Below are 22,119 nucleotides of genomic sequence, written 5' to 3'. Positions count from 1 at the left end.
TACATAAATATAATTTAATATTCATCAATTGCTTATACTAACCAACCATTACGCCGATATTCTAAACAATAATATGAAGTGTTCGGTGTACCTATCATAATATTATATAGTCATAGCAGGTATTGTTGTATTAAAATTATTGTGTAAGAGTAATAATTCTGTAATCATAATACAATCAATAATTTATTTAATAACTAAATAATGTGATAACAATACAATATAACAAGTGTATATCAAGACAGAGACACGTATTGTACTATAACATTTTAATAATACACACGTACATGTGTATTTGTACAAGTACAATATCATATTATTGACTTCTTTGTTTCACAAATATATGTAAATATCAAAATATAGAGAGTATAATTATTTGTTTATTTTGGTTATAATATTATGTAGATACTAAAAATATTTGTAAGTAGTTGAATTTTAAGTTGGATAAAACAAATTTGTATGAATAATTTATTGTGATTGGTGTAATTTGTTTTTTTTGTAAGGCCAACCAAATTCCATTGTAAATTAATTATTTACAATTTAAAAATTGCATTGGATATCAGTATATCACACAGTTATATTATTATTTATTACAATGTTAAAATTATGGTTTATATATACGACCGATTAAAATTATTATTTATGAACTATTATGACACATTATTACGTAAGTGCCTATTGGCTAGATTTGGTAAGTATTTACCGGAAGAGTAATAATAAATTGATAAATCAAAAAATGATGTAATGATCTTATTTCGAATATTACAGATATCAATTTGAACAGAATCAAGCAAACCTTTCGCCACAACAATAATTCAATTACATTGAATACTGTTTGGTTTCGTTTGTGACACTATACGCGCTGCCGCCCCAGAATATTATTACAGTCCCTAACGTTCGGGTATGAGCGAGATTTCCTCGTGGTTTTCCACGTCAGTCGAGTGGCGTGTTCGGAAGTATTCGGAGGTGTTTTCCCCCGGCCGACTTCATTTGCCGTAAATACGTTTTTCCGATGCGACCGTTGTTGCATATTTTGACGTTTCGATTTTTCCCGTGTTTTAAATTGTGCGATTTCAATTGAATCATTCACCACGATGTTAAAAAATCAACCATAACTCCGAAGCGATTCAACCGTCCAAAGTAAGCGTTCATGAATTCGTGATATATTTCCGTCCATATAGCTATTGTATAATGATTATATTAATTAAAATTATTTTGTATGTGAGTGTTAAATTCAAATATTTGAATATGCATACTGAAATTAATCTATATTTAAAATTATGTGCACTTATGTATCAACAATTATTATTTATTTAATTCAAAAATTAAACGTTGAACAGTGTAAGACAATCCAAATATTTATCATCAGTGATATATTAATTGATAAATTCAGTAAGTTCAATATGCCAATAATATTTGGCTAATTGTTTAAATTAACATTGAATAAATTAAATTATGAGCGTTATTGTACTTCCAACATTAATAAATCCATGAATTCATCCATAAATTGATTTATGGTTCAAATTTAAAGATCTTAATAATTATAATATATATTTGATTTTAAAAGATCATTTATGATAAACCTACATTACAATAAATAAAACTACATCATTTTAATAGAATTATTACAAACAATTTTCATGAACTCTTCAAATTTAATGTTTATGAATTTTTAATGTTTAAATATACATACTAAGCAAAAAGCATTTTACGAAGAAAAAACAAAATCTCATCTATTAATAAGATTATCAGCTAATATCGGTACAATTTACTATTCATTAAAAATGTTTGTTTTTATGAGTCCCGATGATTTATTGATTTTTAAAGAAATTAATCTTTTTGTAGGTATTTTATGACATAGACAAATACAATACATTTGTGTTTCATGAACATAATAAAATAAAATACATTTTTATTTTGTTTACCCATATATTATAATTAAATTACACTTAAATTACACGTCAAACATCAAGCATATTTAAACCATTTTGTAACTTGTACTATATGCAAATAATGAAATTACACAACAAAGAATAAATGCATACATTTAATATTTTGAAATTATTCATCAACATTTATTAAAAAATATGCATATTCGTTGACTAGAACAAAATGTATTAACATGTTTAAAAATGATGTAGGTATGTGAAATAGGGTAGGGCGTAATAATTTATGTGAAGTTTTTAACTGTGAAGTGCCAAACTTTGTACGCATTGTTAAAAAACGTCTATTGCAGAATCATTATATAATAATTTGTTTGGTAACTATAAAATGTGTATTTTTAGTTATACATTATATTCCAAATTCTTATATCCATTAATTTTCGATTTATTTATTAAGTAATTAGTAAAGGGAGATTAATACCATATAATTATGAAGTTTTCATTGATAGGTATGTATCTCATGAATACGATTTTGCTACCATCCATCAATCATCAAATATTGAACAATCATAAATACGTCTGCACAAGTTTAGTTCACCCACTCTGTTTATCCACAACATTTATATTATATCAAAAAATATGTACCTACACATCATACATTTTAAAAATGTAACATTACTTATGCACGATAATTCATTGATGACAAAATGTCCTTAATTTTTTAACGGTTCATTTTTTTAAATATAGGAAAAAAAACAATTTATTATTATGGCATAGCTACTTTGTAAGGTTTGTGATAACTGATAAAACATCTCACGAGAATTTACTAATTATACATTTATAAACCCAATATGAATACCTACATATACAATACAATTAATGTGTTAGTCGTCAGCTCGTAAATGAGGAAATCTTCGAGGGACATACATCCATATTGACAACAAATAACGGAAGTGCATATTATTTAGAAAACAATAAAGTTATAATTTGACTCGACCAATAACAGGGCTTATAATTTTTCCTATAACCCACATTTTTGTTTGAAATAACGTTCTTGCCGCAGTGGCGTATTTAAGAGAGGGAATGAGCCATTGAATGGCATGAATTAAAGTGGGGGTGTGTATTTTTTTTCATTTAAAATTATATTCACAGTTTAGCACCGAAGATCCAAATTATACAACAATTTTTATGCATAGCGAAATTTAATGCAAGATTGCACAATTAACGCACTATGCACATGACAAGTTCCAAAATTGATTAAGATTTAGATTCAACGTTTAGATTTCAATATGTCATAATATTATGTAATACAAATAAGGTTGCAGTCAGCTCGTGCTTAGCCTAAAAATACGATTGTTGTTTTTCAAAATAAATAAAAATGCCTGATAGCCTGATTACGTGGAATATACTAGACTATTCCGGTATTCAATAGTAATATTATAATATATTAATTTTGGCATTTTATTCTAAAAATGTCTTATTTTTATATTACAAATTTACAACTGTACAGAAATGAGTAACTTGCCCGTGACTTGCTGGTGCACCGGTGCGGCTCGCATACAGAACAGCACGATAGAATAAGAATCGAACAGAAATCGCACTAGCTACGACATGGCGGAGTTTCAGTGGCGTAATAACAGGCAATCAGTAACTTTTTAACGGATTTTTTTTTACTTTATTTACAAAAATGAAAAATACATTAAGATAGTAAATATTAAATATGATTAAGTGTCTAGGAATATATACTTAAATTCTTTAATAATAGCAAAAAAAAAGACCAAGAGGGTTTCCCAAATATTTCATTAAACACCCTACAGATTTATTTTTCTGTCAATATAATAATGCATAATATTTACTATTTAGCAATTTTTTCTTTGCATTGTACTTTATCAATTTGTGTGTATATTATTTCACGTTTGTTTATAGTTAATTGCATCTTTTCTACACAAAAGTGGTTGAAATGTATATAACTAAAAATAAAATAAAATGTAATTATAATTATAATACAATAAGTATGTACAATTTGGATATATTGGATGTATTTACACATTTTAATTTTTTTTCTATAATATGGAATAAGTTTATTTACATTTAAAAAGTATCTATTTGCTATATATAGAGTTGCTGGTAAGGACAATTTTTTTTCTGGCCTTTTTTAAAATTTGTACAGTTGACGAAAAGTCGAAAACATGTTTGACTATAATTTATATGTTACAAAATGGGCAAAATTTCAGAAGTTTAGTCTTGGCCATCGGGTACCCGCGAGATAACCTCTTGCGACCAATTTTGCGCCTATCTCGTGTAACTTCTTTCATATGGTTTGAACTAATAAAATAAGACTATAGATCAATAGAGTGATTTTATTCTTAATTTGTTATCCGTAAAACTGCGTCATTTGCTCATTAATAGTACTAGCTACATATTATATTAGGAAATGTCTCTTAATTATCAAGCCATCGGAATACACGAAAAAAACTTGAGTTCCCCAAATATAATATGTATAGTGAATATAATATAAATATTTATATTAGAAAAGGCTTAACAACTTTCTGATTTCAACTTTATTAAAGGTTTACTTTGTTGTGTATTATTCAAAGTTATTTGTAACGGCATGTTAAGTGTAAGATATGATCGATACATTTTGAAGGTACACATCGTGTCTTTTAGAGCAACCTATTAAACCTTTTGGCTTCTTTATCATCAATCATGAAAGCTAGAACCACCAAGTTTTACGATTTTAATTTTTAGTATGTTTTTATCATTTATAATTATAATATAACATAATATAAGATTATTTTAGTATTTTTATTTTACTGTGATGAAAATATTTTCAATGAACCCTTCATATTTGACATGAATTATACATTTATATTCGTTTATTAAAATTATAGAGTGGTGAATGTAGTTCAGGTTATTAATTCAAAGCTATTAATCGCATATGAAATTACATGAATTATGTGTACAAAATTATTTCAGATAAATAGTCTTATCTATTTATAGGTGTTCAAAGTATGCTAATGATTATGAATAAGACGGGCTTTGAAATTCAAACTTCCTTATTTTAATTTATCATGTTTAGGTACATCAGCTTGCAATTCACTGCCATTCAATTTTATATTAAGAATTATTTGTGTTACGTAAAAACATAAACCTATGTAAAACAAAATATATTATCTGCTTAGTAGGTATATTATACATATTATACATATAATATAATATCTATACGTACCTCATTTGTTATTTATAATTTAATATACGTCTTATTAGTTATTAGATATTATAGTACTATTAAATAGTATGTTTCAAATACAAAAAACGTTAACATTATACAATATATTTTAAAATTTAACATTTAACATTAGCTGAGAGTATAAACTACTACTATAAAGAATATTTTTACCAAAAATTTGAACGTTTCTTATGATAATATATTCAAGCTGATATTTATTAAATACAATATCCAAGCAATAATTTATTATTATTTTAACTTTTAACTTCTTTTATATTCGCTACTTATTCAGCAGCAGCCAGACAATAAAACAAAGGAAATAATAAAGAAATTGAACGAAGATAATACTTTTGGCGTCGAATCTAATGAAGTCGTTACAAAAAAATAATTTCTCGATCTAAAATATCTCAAAAACTTATTCAGACTTAATAAAATAATACGGAATACAATGCATGTACAAAATCAGTTTTTCAACCTCTAATATACAGTATACAGTATACATGTTTCACGTGATGGCATAAATCATTGAAAATAAACATGTTTCTTGAGATATGGTCCGATGCTAATGAAATGATCATGATGTCATATATGATTCATTGCACAACCATGGTTGTACACTTGTACGAATTAGAATATATCAGTATACAAAAACATACAAATATATATTATGTAGTAAAAATTACTAAAGATAAAACAAGTTAAATAAACAATAAATAATCTGGCATAAAAATGTGAAGTTGAAATCGACAAAAACGTTGTATGTGTAATTTATTTTGACAACTTTGTAGAACTACAGAATTGTTTTTCAATCTTAACATTATCATAATTCATAACATCAAAGATCATATCGTTCACAGTTTTCAAGAGAAAAAAATGAATACACTATTGTAAATATAACGTTAGAAAAAACATCAATATTGTATTTTTATTTATATTTTATAAAAAATTGAATTAGGTAAATAACTAACAAGTCACAAATACAACTTATAAAAATATAAATAATAATTTAAAACATTTAATTTAAGTTTATATTGATAGTCAATACAGATAATATAACATAGGTACATATTATTATATTATACAGTATACTACATATTGTAAAACTAAAAAAGATTTTATAGTTTTATACTATTATCGTTGTGAATAAATTTATAAGTGATGATTATGTTCGTTGTTATCATCAAATTATTTTTCTAATGGCGCTTTTGACCGGGAGTGGATCCGTTCAAAACACAGATATATATTTTAATCTTCCAATTATCTCATGTTCATAAAACATCCGATATTTCTAGGGCCAAGATTAATATTCAAATAAATATGTAAAATATGCACTTACAAAAAAATATGTACAGTAAAATATTCAATGTTGTCAATTAATGTATAGTTATTATATTTTCATATATGTTTTACTATCATTAATATTACTATCGCCAAATATCTACACTTATAAATTATAATAACAAATATATATTTTAAAATTAGTAGTTAACTAGTTATTTAGATAAAATATTATAAAAGAAAAGCATAATGCAATATCAGCATATTACGCTGGATATAACTTACTAAATTCCAAAATTGACTCTCCTGATATATAGTAGGTACTTGTTTTAATTTATATAAATTTCCCAAACAAAAAGTTAAGCTTAAGATCCATGTCCACATTTTGTATTCCTACATATAATCGTAACTATTGTCTCTTCACACCGGTTAACCGAATTTAGGCAATAAACATAATAATTTTGATTTTTTTTTCATTCTCTGAATTCTTATTCATTCAAAACATTGCATGAATAATAATAATTGTATCTCATAGTCTTTAGTGAACTTTGTTATAGTAAAATCATAGAATTCTTGTTGTAAAAAAACAATACAATATACATTTAAAATAAATTTACATTATTTTATAGAACCTGCAACTTATCAATCATATATTATGCATTTATTCAGAAATATGAAATTAATATAAATTTTCTCAATAATTAACTTATGTTAGTTGTATGAATATACGGCATTTGCATTTGAATATAGGTAGGGCCCTACCTATGCCATATAGTAAGAATCGAATACTAGAGAAATTAAGTCGAAGCAAAGGTGAACATCGTGGGAGGGATTACGGGATCTTGGACTCCCAAAAGTCCACATTTCCACACTTGACCAATATAACTATTTTATAGTAAGTACGTATACAGGGGGATGGGTTGTCGTTCAACCCTACAAAATATTTCATATAGACATTATCTACATAGATTTTTTTGTTTTTATAATGATAGCGATGTCAAACACGTTTATGATAACGTCATCATAATGATTAATTAATAATATTAAATCGCTTCTCACCGATATTTATTTTATTATTATTATTCATGTATTACGGACAGTGAGCCCAATATAATGTACAAAAATATATAAAATCAACCTAAGTGGGTGTTGCAGTTACCCAACTTACTCTACAAGTAGCAATTTTATAGAGATAATAGTAATAATAAAAAACACATGATATAGTATATAATGAGGCATATACATTTAAATTTTTAGGTACATATTAGTAATAATACAATTTTTTTTTTAATATCTAATGAACAAGTGAGGGTGCTCATTGCCAAGGCGCATCATCCTATCAATTGGTTGGTTTTTGCCGTAATTAGTATTGTGTGGAGTAATAGCGAAGGGAGCTGATGACCTAGTTTGACGGGAAGGAACTTTAATGATATAAATGTTTAATTTTTTTTATTCCCCCTTCCCAACATGTTAACCCGAATATATGCCTGTTTAATAGCATGTTATATTAGAACGATTAATTAGTACATTTTTTTATAGATTAGATTCTATTTTATGTTGATTGTTTATCTTCAACCCAAACTGTGTCTTTCTCAAAAATAATTTACAATTTTAAAATAATTAGAGTTATTAAATGAAAACTATAAAGTTAAATACATTACTTTTTTTTCTGTTATAGAAATATTATGTTTGGTCATTAAAGGTAATTTCTAAATATAATATTGTTTTATCTTAAAATATATTGTATATCATTTATAATAAAGAGAATATACATGTTTGAAACATTGACAGAATATGATTTATTTACGAGACTTTGTTTAATTTGTTTGCGAATAGTTAAAAAATGCAAGCTTTATTTATAAATATACCTAACTAAGATTTGATTTGGTTTTTACTAATGTGCGAAGACTGGGTTAGGTTTAGGCATGGTCAGATGATTATTGTTGTTTATTGTTACATATAAGGGTAGTATTTATAAGGGTAGTAAAGAAGTAGATAAGTCACAGATTTTGCAACACAGTTATAAGGAAAAAACCTAATATGTGTGTACACTGTACAGAAATAAGATGATTGAGCCGGTCGTAATCTGAAAAATCTAACCAATATGTTTCTGGGTATGGTAGGTTAATGTCGTATAAGCACGCTTTAGTGGGTATGAAAGCCGAAAGGGGCGAGTTGTCTGAATGAATTTGCATATGAGATTGGCATGTTGGTCCAACTTCATTTTCAAAATAAGCATGGCGTGGTATACGACTCAGTATATTAATATAGTGGGATTGAGGTTACGATTTACGAACAGGAAGGTTGTCCAGAAAAGAACGATTTTTGGTAGAATACATTCGGCAGCAGTTCATTTGCTAGCCTTGAATAGTTTAACCAATTGTATTTTATTATAATTTATAAAAAAAAGAAATACCTATTTAATTTAATTATTACTATACAATGTCTATACTATTCAAATATAGAAAACAGTGCTGTATTAAAATGAAGCGTGTGATTTTCCATTGTAAAAAAGATTGTAAAGATTTGAGATATGGGTATACAGTTATTTCATCACCAATGTATAGAAAAATAAGTGAGCAAGTGGGTAACTAATTTTACTATTAGGCATTAATAGTATTATTACAGTAGGCTAAATTAGATTTTGCCAAAAAAATTGTATTTGAAAATGTCCTTGTGGGTATAAAATATAATAATATACGTTAAAAAGTTTCAAGTACCGATGAATAATATTTTTAAATTACAATAAAATAACTAAAATCGTTATTCTTCGTTTAAATATTAATTTCGTCCAAATTTGAACTTCATAATATATGTATTTGTTTATTTTTATTTTTAACTTTTCGGTTACAGTATGAATTATTTATGAGAATCCTTGTTTTAAATTTTCAATCCTTTATAGCTAAAAAAATTGAATATTTTATATATTTTTAATAACAAAATAATTTACAAATTGTCGAGATTTTGATGAATGTTCAACTATAAAAATACTGCCCCAAAAGGTGATGAGTAGGGCCTGGAAGTTCATGCCAAATGCATGTTTTTACTGAATAGACTAAAAAATTACTAGATCCGCAAAACATTTGAATTATACTTATACAAATCCAAATACAACATTTTATTTTGCATATAATTGCATATTTTGGATATTTTGGATATTTTGGATATTTTTTTATTTATTCACATATTTTCAATTTTTTTTGTTATTAACTGCATATTTGAGTCAAATATTATGTAATTGACAAAATAAATTACTTCTAAATAACGTCGCGCCCGATAACGGCTAATAGACAATATTATGTTTATTTTTAGAAAAGTTCTGATATTTTCCATTACGATAAGTTATCGTAGTATAATAGTGATCGTCGATAACGATTCTTTCGTCTTCTTGTAAAATTATAGAATGTAGTCAGTTCTGGATTTCTCGTTTATATTGTTTGACGTGTTCCGTGAGATAATATCGAGTGTCCATCTTTTTTGATTAAACTGTGTTAAAATTCCGAAAGTAAAAACATCAGCTACCTACTTCTAGAGGTAAAAACTGCGTTACTGAATTCGGTAAACATATTTTTGCGTTCGACGGTAGTGTATTATTTTGTTAGATATTATCAGAGATGAAGGTAAAGTGCGAAAAACGTTTTAGTGTCACTCAGCACTTAAGTACTGAAAAACATATAATCGCCTCTAATCGTCAAAATAAAAATACAACTCAACAGCTAATTACTACTACACCAATACGAAAATCTGATTTTTCTAAGGATTTATGTGAAGCATTCTTAAAATCAAATATTCCACTAAAATGTATATTAATTAGTAAAATAATGTTTTAATTACCAGTCAAAGAAATTTAAATAAAAATCGTGAGTAATTTATCATAACTAATAATGTTTTTTCCTCATATTTATAAATTAAAAAAAAAATAATGGCATATTTAAGCGCGTGTATCGGGATTTTTAATCGCATAAGTGCATGCATATTTCGGTAGTTTTTAGTGCATAAACTTCCGGGCCCTAAACTGATGATGACAAAATTAAAAAAAAACACACACATCACAATACTTAAATAATTCAATACGTTTATATCGTTTCGCTCAGAATCTAATATAGTAAATATTATACTGTCTATACGACTATACATGTAGGACAATAGTGTAATAAGCAATAACCTAATAAATATAAAAATTTAATTAAAAATAATTCAGTTATACATTTTTATATTGTTGCAAACTAAATTATAATGTCTTGGGTAATATATTGATTAAGCTGATTCGTTTTTGTGAAGCAAGAATGATATAATTTATCAATTATTATATTATAACAATATACAATATGAATATAGGCACTTGATAAAGTAAAAACTAATTTCAGCTGCTGTCAACTATTATATAAGACTAAAATTGAAGTATAAACAAAAATTATTGTTCTTAATGAATAAAAAAATTATTTTAACATTATACTCAACAAAATCATAACAAAAGTAAAAAAAAAATCATTACTCGAGATCAAAAAGCTCTAGAACTTTTTGATTTTATTTGTAAGTTTTTCAGAATTACATTTCTAATCCTTTGTGGTTAAATTAAATATGACTCGAATACACACCACTAGCTGTTACTAAATACTGAATAAGTTTGTTGGTTTAAATTAATGTTTATAAATTTAATATAAGTACTGCAAAATAATATTAGTAAGTATGAACTTAAACTGTGCTTTCTTAAATCATTTTAATGTTAAAAATTTGAACAAAGATTATTTTAGTGTCGAGTAAACAAAACAAATAACATTTTTTTTTTTCAATAAAATTTACATTAATTGCTTTTTATTGTATGCTAGGGGAATGGGCAGTATGGCAATGAACACAGGTTATAGATTTTCCAATAAAAAATTAATCGTTTATATGAATGTTCAGTAGTAAACAGTTTAAAACTCATTAAAGATTCCAGAAGAAGTGACATAAATACAAATTGCTTGCCGCATGACATAAGAAACAAAACTTATTTAAAAACCATCATTGTAGATTTTAAGTTTTTTTATTTGAGAATTCAATAGTTACCTATTAAAAAATATGTAAATATTAATTAATAAATATGATATAATATAATATTATTTATTGTTTAATTATAAATCTAGGTAGGTAGCTATTCTTAACTCATTGGGTCTAACTGGCATACCTAGTGTCCTGTATAGTTTTTATTTTGATTAAAACATTATAAAAATTAGTTGTGATATTTTTTATCTTATATCACTATAATTTAGTCATACACCAATAAACGAAATTAGTGAACAAGTTAAATTACATTTTGTAATAAGTTCATTTAATATTAATATGATTTAATGAATTATCGACAGACATAATCTCGACTTGAAAATAAATAGTTAAAATATAGTTAGTTCTTAACGGAGTTTAAAAGATACCCGGATTTTAGGATATATCGAGGGAGTGGATTGGATTGAAATGATTTTTAAATTAAAAGTATAATGGTTTTATTGGCGTTTTAGAAGAATATCTAGTTTGTGTTTTATTAAGATTCACTTGGCCACTTGGGAATTCTTTACATCAATGACTGTCAACCAAACTGGTTACTATATAATGAACATTTAATGGGATCGCCTTATATTTCATTAACAATATCATACATCATACATCCAACGAATGATTATTTGTATCACATTTTACACGCCAAGAGCCGCAAGAGGTAAGAGCACTGAATTAACGCATATTATGCTTGTAGGTTTGGAAGCTGTGCTATTGATGTTGTCCACAAAGGAGTTAGCTCGTGGTTTCTCTACTATCGGGGAGCGTATAAAGCAGATTATATAGAACAGTTATTATTAAAAATCTGTGTTACTGCAATCAGGTTCGAAGTAATTTTCACGAATAATAGACATTCTTAAATTCGCAAGCTCGATATACCCGACTAAATGATAAAATTTAAACGAGGTATAGGCAATATATCTTTCGACTAGGAGAGTATAATAACGATGATTAATAATCATTACATATCCCTGGAAAGGCGCGGTATAGACTGAAAAATAATGTTGGTAACTGTTTCTCTGTACAAATGTTCAACAGTGTTGTTAAAGCTTAAAATCAATGCGTTTAATGGCACCAGTCATGGTTGAAATATACAAGGTTATTGCATATATACACTCCTTCTCAATCAAATATTTGATGAAAAAAACAAAAACGGCAGCGTATAGGGAGCTAATAATAATCAAGCATATATGCGCGGGAATTTTGAACTTGTTAGCTTCATAGACCTTATACTGAGTATAAGATCCGTGGTTAGCTTTTCCCATCGTATTTTTGATGATAAGAAAAATTGATATTTGCTATATCCCTTATTTCCTTTACGTAGCCATTTTGTTTCTGATGATAACAGTCAGAGTCTTTATGCAATAACCTGTATATTTAAACCATGGCACCTGTGGCGTATTTAGGAATTTTGTGAGGAGGGAGTCTAGCTAATTTTACAAACACATTTAAGTGGGGGGGCTCTACCCCACACCCCCTAGTATTGCATTGTAATATAAATTTAATTTATCACAATATACATTAACATAAAACCATTTTGATGTTAATAATTATTTATATTTGATCAACATATTTTATAACACATAATTTGATTATTTCATCTACATCTAGATGTATGTCCCCAATGAATAGACATCATTGCTAGTCCATTTAACCTTGTTTACATAATAATAAAATTAAAAATACAGTTATAAGTTATATTGTTAAATTGTGAAAAAAATAAATTGTTATTTTAGAATTTATTTTACAAAAAAGCAAACAAGTATGTACGTACTAATAACGCAAACTAGAGTAGTGAGCGTCAGTACAAAACTAATAACGATAATAGCCACAATATTTGAAATATGAATACCTACTGATAAACTGATAAACAAAATTGATCAAAGTATATATTTTATAATCGTGTTATGTTATGAAATATGTCTATGTTTATAGCGGGCATCGGGCAGACTGTTCTATAGAAACAGAATAGGTACAATTTTAACTATTCTGTAGTTGTTCCCCCCAAGTTGATAAACTCTAAAGGATCCTTATCGATTTCCAACTGGCAATTGGCCACCATGTATAACAAATATTATGATACAATTTTTTACAATCGATTACGTAAAAAAATAACATTTTATGTGGTTACAACTTATATTAGCACAGAATATATTAATATATATATATATATTAGATGATAGATATTTATGAGGCCAATGGGGGGGGGGAGGGGATCCGGACCCCATGGACCCCCTCCCCCCGTAAAACACGCCACTGAATGACACGGAAAAAAGAGGAAAATGTAGTCAAATAAATTGTTTGCAAAAAACAATCATTATTAATTTTTATTAGAATAAAGTGAAGTTAGAATAGAAATGTGTTTATTCATGTATATTGAGTTTACGGGCTTTTATACGGGCTATTGTAGTATTGTGTCAATAATATGGAACTGTTATTATAAGGTAAGCGTATAATGTATTTAGAAGGACAGATATCTACATCGATTTCTTGTATTGCTGTAACAGGATGGAGAAATTGTTTGGTTGTACCGACCAAACGTTTTATCAATTCTATCATTACCTACTGGCTACTGGTTTACAATGATGACACATTTAGTATGAGTAGATTTTAATTCATATGAGCATCGTATCAATACATACAGTTGACGCACCGAGCTATTATGGACTAATGGTTATGGAGTATGGACAATGGACATGTAACCAAACAAAGATAATACTGTACGAACACTTACGAATTACGATATTAAAACAAGCTCAATAGCGTTTGTCCATATGCCTAAGCGTGTCGACACCAAACTTTTGGTAATTAAATAATAATGGGAAATTACGTCATATCGTATAATATTTAGTAAATAAACTATATTACTGTATAGTATCCGATTATTTAATCGTTTGTATCGATACTAATTATTTCCATACGTGATGAATCATATTTGTGTACTGTATTATACACGTGTTTATGATTTATATTATTATACATGTTTTCAAAATAGGTAACAAAGTAGGTACTTCTATTATTATATTTGGTGTTTCTATAAAACTAAAAATGTATTGTACCTATTTAATTTTTGTAATTTGTTCAGTCTAACTTTTTTTTATAATTTAAACTTAGCTAATTATTACTATCATAATCTCAATTTCAATGAAATAGTTGATTAGATACGATACCATATGATGTATAATATGCAATCTTGTAAAAAGATACTTTTCATTTGTAGGTATTTTTAGTGATACAAAACACAAAAGTATTAAAATGGTATTTCAAGTATACTTATGTCAATAAGTATTCAAGAAAAAATACAAATGTAAATACAAATATTTATCTAAATATATTTTTTTAACTTTACTCTAAGTAGGTACTTAATATTTTTTACAATGTTTAATCCTACAATAACTGTGTTGGTGATTGTAAATAAATTGTATAAATGGTTGGGAAAATATGGTAAACAATATGTATCTACTTGTATTATTTCGTAGAATTCCATCTGCAACTGTTCTGTATATTATATTTTGATTAATTAATTTTTATTTAATATATAAAACATAACATATAATGTTCCTTAGAATAATATTAAAATTTAAGAAGAAGAGAAAAAATTATTTCTTAAATACATAGGTATGTCATATACTTTTAAAAACAATTTGGTTAATTATGTACCTACATTACAATATATTTGGTTTTTTCTTATAATAGGTTTAATATTTGTGTTGTTTTGAAAAGTTCTATTGTGTTTATTTCGTTGTCTGGGTTTCTCCAATAAAGTTGCTTAAGTTGAGTTCCTCTCTTTGTTTTTCATACTACCTGCATTCTTTGAATATATGTTTGATTGTGGACTTGGTGCCACATGCTTGGCATATTGGTGGGTCTCCTTTTGTCATCAAATATCCGTGTGTCATTCTTGAGTGGTCAATTCTAGCCTGATTAAGTTTTTTCTTTTGTTATACTTAATTTGTTTTAGAGTTACACCAAAACCAAAATCTATTTTGTCAAAAAACCGATTATGCATAAAAATTCCCATTTTTCTTTTATGTTTTTGTAGTTTTTTTCCGGTGCTTTTGAAAAAGACTGGGAATTTAAAATTTTTCCATTTCCCGAATGCACCAACTAGATTCACTTTCCCATTGAACAAGATACTGAAGCTGCAGAAAATCGAAGTATTTTTTTGACCACTTATCTTGTAGACAGGCACTAATAAAAAGAGGTGGGCAAGTGGGTTTTACTCTGCTGTACAGTAGGTTACAATTGGGTCACTGTAATGGATGGTGTTAAATTTGAATTCAATGATATAATAATATCATTGTATAAGAAAAATGATTTTGAGTGAAGACGGTCAGTCAGCCTATGATATTACCAAGTATATTTGATGATATTATTGTGAATAAAGTAATTTATATACAACCTGTTTACGTGGAATCTTGTTTAAATTTTCAATCCTTAGCTATGAAAGTTGAACATTTTATACATTTTTAACTACAAAATAATTGTTACATTTTAAATTTGAATTATGATAAATGTTGTCAATATTCGAACTTTAAATGCTTATAAAAAAATTGTGTTTATGTTTTTTTTTTCAACTGCTATTATAACAATATATTATCAGAAGCCTTGTATTACACTTTTTTACCCAACAAATAAAATTTTGATGATAGTTATAGAAAAAAAAAACTAAAAAAATTGAAAACTGACAATGTCCGTAAACAGCTCAAAAAGAGTAAACATATTTTCAAAAATTGATGGTGTATAGAAAATGAAAATATAAACAACCAGTGAGAATTGCATGTATTTACGGTCATTTTTTTTAGAATTACACCAAAAACTAAAATCGATTTTGAGTAAAAAATCCCGTTTTTCCTACATGTTTCTTTTGTTTTTCATGGCGCTTTTGAAAACTACTGGGAAATTTTTACTTTGAACCCCCAAAGTACCAACTAGATTCACCTTCCTATCAGAAAAGATACTGCATTTTGAAGAAAATCCAAACACTTTCACTATTCTAAAAGGTGATGACGGACACATATCGTTGTAAAATCAATAGATCCATCGCTGCACTCAGAATCTAAAATAAAAAACACACATCATTGTAAAATCAATACATTCATCGCTCCGCTCAGAGTCTAAAAATAAAAAAAGCCATGAAAAACTAATTCAAATATTATATTTATATTCATAATCATACCATGTCAGTATAACTACACCAGTCGATAAGGTTTTTTAAAAATTGCATTGGATTTTGCAGCGACATATTCGCAGCAGCGATACAAATTTATTAATTATTATGAATTATAAATAATATCCACATTTCAGTTTTCAGTATTTTGTGTATAAATTTACTTGCACATACCTACGCTTAACAAATGATTATAATATAATATTTTATTATCTTACTGAAGTAAGCAGTGTAGTCAAGTAGGTAGTCAACTTAGGTATTATATATATTTATTATATTGCTAAAAACACATGCACAAAAGACGGTTTGTAGTTATATGACGAAATTTGATAAATCTTGTGTTGTGTGTGGCCCCCTGACACACACGTGACTGGAGGCCCCATCCAGTTTGACACTGTATATACACACAACATAAATTATTATTTGCAGCATACAAAACAATTATACGAGTTTAATAATATATTCATTTCAATAATATACTATTTGCGATTGAAAACGTGAGAAATAGAAATTCAAATAGGTTTCTCACAAACTGTGTTTGGCAAGTGGCGTTTATTTGATAGGTTAATACTATAGACTTTTCTTGCTGGATTGGATATATGCTAAGAAAAAAAAAATACAATGATCTAAAAGTATATCTAATGTGATTACGTTAAGGGTATGTAGTTTGTTTAAAGCTGTCAACAAGTGTCTTCTGACAGAAATAAGGGCAGGTGTTGGTGTATCATTGGTGTAAGACGTACATTTTGATCGACGAAGTACCTATGCATTTGATATATTAAATTTAACTACGATTCGTTCGTGACATATAGTAAAAGGAACAATATAATATAGTCGTCAATATGATGTTTGCATATGAATTTATAAAATAGTTCACACCGTAATGGATCGACGATGAGCCCGTCTAAAATAATAATATGCATGCAAACTCCTGAATATAACGAGCATTTATTACACTGTGCAAATTTATCATGCATGGTAGACAATAGGAAATATTTAAACGAAGAAATTTCAAATTACACGTAAAAACAAAGATTCTATAAATTACATTTTAATAAAGGACGGAAAAGGTTTTATAAGTTTTGTTGACTTTATACAGGAGGAGAAGAATTATACTGCTCTGTATCTGCTACATCAAGTTAAATTCAAATAAAATTAATTGTATTATGTTTAACGAACTTGAGAAAATAAAAACAGATGATTAAATGTAACGAAAAAAAATGAACGCACGTCATAATGTAGCGGAAATTACATTGCAGTAGAAATGTCATAAATACAAAAATATTTCGATGTCAGAAATATGATGTAACATTTTGTGTAAGAATACAGCTTGTTTATAACATAGGTACATATTAGATCCATATTATAATTAAATTGAATATTATTGTTTAATTAATATTTATAAATCGTAATAATGTTTTTAATAATGATGGTTTTAAATTTTGTTCGTTTATAATCATTATTAGGTACAATTAAAAATACATGCACACTGTTAAATCGAACTTTTGCCTTTTCTCAGAAAACAAAAACAAAATCATCTGTATTCATAAGATCATACAATTTTATTTTTATTTTTAATATCTAAATTATAACATAGTAATAATGGGTTATTACCATTATAATCTCGACAGACTAAACCAAGGATTCATTTTACTATATAAAATTAAAACAATTAAGATTGTTTTTTATATTCAACATCATAAATTTATAGCAAAAATACTATAGTAAATGTGGATTTAAAAACCTGTAAAGTTAAAGGTTAAAGTTACACCATTGATGAGTCTCAATATAAATTAAAATCTGCAAACCTAAAATAGTTAAAAAAAAAAACTGGTATTAGAATCAGAACTTTATTAAAAGTGGAACTAAGCAAAAAACCATTTATTTCATGTTTTGGGATTTATTGATTCCGCCAAAACATTTTGTTTAGAAAAAAGATTTATCTTGATTTCATCGGCTACTGTTTATAACTCATCTATCTATCAATTTCGCTCAGTTTTAAATGTATAACAATTGTATATAGCTACTACAAGTCTTAAGCTACGTTAAAATTTTTAATTTATTTATTTTAACAAAGCCGTAATGTATAGTTATTTTTAAATGTTTAACCTTCGCAATCAAGTGAAAGTCATAATGTTTGTATGTAATGTAACTACCTATTGGTACATGTAACATGTAGATATTATAATATAATATATTTAGTATAATTAAAATGGATATAATTATGGTTACAATGATAATATGTTTATGTATGATTTATACATATAATACAAAATGAAAATATATTAATACTTTTGGCAATATTGTTACACATGTTTTAAATAAATGAACTTACCGAGTGTCTTATCATTCTAATCTTAGATATGTTTTCAATTTATTTTAGTTTTTTTTAGAAAGCACTATTTTTACTTTTTTATTGGAAATTTATTTCATTCATAAGTATGTAACTTTCAGTTTCTATTTTTGTTTTTAAAACATGTGTGAAATGGGAATATAATTTTGAATGAAAAGACTCACACCTCTTGGTAGTACGTTCTAATGTACTGTATTTGGTCGAATAAATTCCCAGTGGAGTTGTTACAAAATCGACGGAGTTGAAAAACGCACCATTTTGTTTAGGGACCAAAGTCGAACTGAAATCAAAACCGATATTTCAAGGCACAGGTTTTTTGGTTTTTAAAAGTTTAAGCTTGTTTGGTTTTTGTTTAATTCTTATTCAAACGTATATAACTTATATTTATGTGCTGCGTAAAGATAATATAATTTATCAATTTGTGTTAAGATTTCGATCAAGCAACTATCACATACGTATATTTATTTTTTGATAGAAGTGACACAGCACATGCTTCATTGGTGATATTACCATCTTTCACAATTATAATAAACAGTTTATCACGAATTAAATTATAATACACTAAAATGGCAATTAATCATAATGAGTGACATTCCGTTAAATACACCAAGATTAGATACGCGATTAAAATCTCACCAAAACATCTTTTGTTAAAAAAAGATTTTTAAATTTTAAATAAAATTCCATTTAAAATAACAAATTCAAAATAAATTCATCTCGAAATCAACCCACTACTTAGGATATCAATGAATCTTTCAACATCCCAAATGTGCCAAAAGAAAACATTCAGGTCAAAAGCTTTGCAGAATGCTAACTCTATATTTCCTAAAATGAACCAAGCTATAGTTATCAATTCAATAGATGGAATTAAATAAATACAATATGTCAACGCACGAATCAGTAATCACATTCCTGAAGGAACAAACACTATTCCTGCATCACGTAAATCTAGTAATAGATTTTGCATTTTTCTTATACCAGCAAATAGTTGACAAAAATAATTAAAAAACCCATTTAAACGTATTATATTATAAAATGTTCACCCACTATTCCTAAAAATATTATTGAAGCGCTCGATAATGTTGAGATTAAAATAACTTCCTATACCCCAGCACTAAATGATGGTTTTCAACTAGACAAATTCTCATATATTACGAGTTTCCATGAAGAATAAAAAAATGAACGCTACTGAATCTCCAATATCGAATTTTCATTACCGCGATGACACAGTTGTTTGTTCCTGTGTGAACAAACTGGTCACCTATTCTCCTCGTGCAAAAATATAAATACAAACTTATCCCTCCTTGAAAAAAATAGACACCTCAAACCATCAATCTAACACTAATACTATTGCGAATAGTATAGAAAGATCACCAATTAACGTGCAACGTATCCAAGACAATTATCAATTATTATTAAAGAATAATAACTAGGTATGTAGAAATAATGGACACACGGGAACAACCGGATAGGTACTTTCAAAAGAGTAGCCCTAGAATCCCTCATCTTCACTATAACCTATTTTTGCTGTAATATAACAGTTGAAGATGATACAGTTGAAAACTTAACATCCAAAAAATCGCTAATATAAATAATGACAGTATGACACAAAAAACCCTGAAATCCCATTAAGATCTAATTCCTCAACAAGAAACACCAACAAATTGGACAAACCAGCAATGGCTATTTTCGCCAAAATAATGACACCGCCCTCTTGATCTTATTACGTTTAATATTATATTTTATAAAAATTGTCAGTTAAAAGTATAATATATATACGTAGTACGTATATTATGCAAAAATATTGGAACAGATATGCGCCTATGGTGATGGTACTAAAAATGGTCGAAAAATAAGACATGTGTCGACCAAAAACAAAATAAACAATTAAATAAACCTGATTTTCAATCTCCAATATCTAATATATGAGCAGTGAGCACATAATCAGAATAATTTATTTATTTTTATTTTTACTTATAATTTGTATTTGTTTTAAAGTAGACTAATAACTAACATTTTTGAAGCCTTAACAGGTAATAATAATACAAAAATAAAATTTATATTTTTTACCAAAAATATTTAAAAAATCAGTTCATAACTTTCTAGGTTGATCATTAGCTACGAATTTATGATGAACACAATATTTTAATGAATGATAATTGATGGGTAGAAATCCAAAACTTACTATTGCCAAAATACTGTTGTTTCAGGCGAAGCGATTTTCTGTATCTTAACATTTCTAATAAAAACAAACCATTTATAAATAGACAAATCATTTTGAAGAAAAGTTTTTTTTTTAAATTATTTAATAATATATTATTTATATTTAAAACGATTGAAATGTGTTAAATATTATTCTAGAGTTATATTTTTAATTTAATTTCAAACATAATTAAAAATTTAAAAATTAAATTTTATTACGTTTTGCTATAGTTAATGGTTGGTGCCTATTATTTTAACATAGGCAATAGTACGTTTCGGCGTACAACTGGAAAAGTAATATTTGATTTTCTAAATATCTATTTTATGTATGGAAAAGGTTCGTTTTGGATGAACCAGTTATTTTGAATCGCAAATTTGACTAGGAATCAGCATGTTTTTTATCTATTTTGACGACGTCAGTCGATTTATCGATGTTTTTTTTCATAAGAATCGGTATCTAACTCGATTTTGTCAATTTTCGCAAAAGTACGTTTTGGATTTTCACCCCGCAATTTTAAACCCAAATATATATTATATTATCTTAAACTCGTTTTTTTTTTAATTGTTCGGTAGCTTCGGCTACAGGACCATTAGCTTTATGTTTATACATTATATTTAACTAGTTTTTAGTAGCAATTTGATTACTGAGAGACTTTATGACTTATAACTATTTGTTTGTATTTCTCCATTTTGATGCTCCTGAGGAATGAAATATGACTTTTATGGCTGACAGTTGGGTCCGTTTATTTCATATAGGTTCGTTGCATATTATGTTTTTCTCTTTCTTCTTCATTCGATCTGCATTATTCTGTCGTCTTATGTTTTACTGTAAGGATAACTCTCCGCATGAGGTGCATTCCGTTGGTGGTTGGTTTAATGAGGTGTCCGTGTGACCATGTGTGAGGTGTATGTGGCCGATTCTCAGTCGGTTTATTAAACTCGTTATTAATATTAAACTTTAAGGGTGTTAGTCTTG

At 27.0% G+C, this 22,119-nt stretch overlaps 1 protein-coding gene across 1 annotated transcript in view; it reads left to right on the top strand.

Moving 5' to 3' along the window:
• Positions 1-952: 952 nt before the first annotated feature.
• LOC132942648 (uncharacterized) overlaps positions 953-22,119 on the top strand; it is a 227,546-nt gene continuing 206,379 nt past the window's right edge. Inside the window, exon 1 of the mRNA XM_061011214.1 lies at positions 953-1,137. Coding sequence (XP_060867197.1) covers position 1,137 — 1 coding nt within the window. The 5' untranslated portion in view covers positions 953-1,136. The remainder of the gene's footprint in view (positions 1,138-22,119) is intronic.

The sequence above is a fragment of the Metopolophium dirhodum genome, chromosome 4 (assembly GCF_019925205.1).
Source record: "Metopolophium dirhodum isolate CAU chromosome 4, ASM1992520v1, whole genome shotgun sequence".
Lineage (NCBI taxonomy): Eukaryota > Metazoa > Arthropoda > Insecta > Hemiptera > Aphididae > Metopolophium > Metopolophium dirhodum.
Note: the sequence above shows the minus strand (reverse complement) of the source record. Positions and strands in the feature narration are given on the sequence as shown.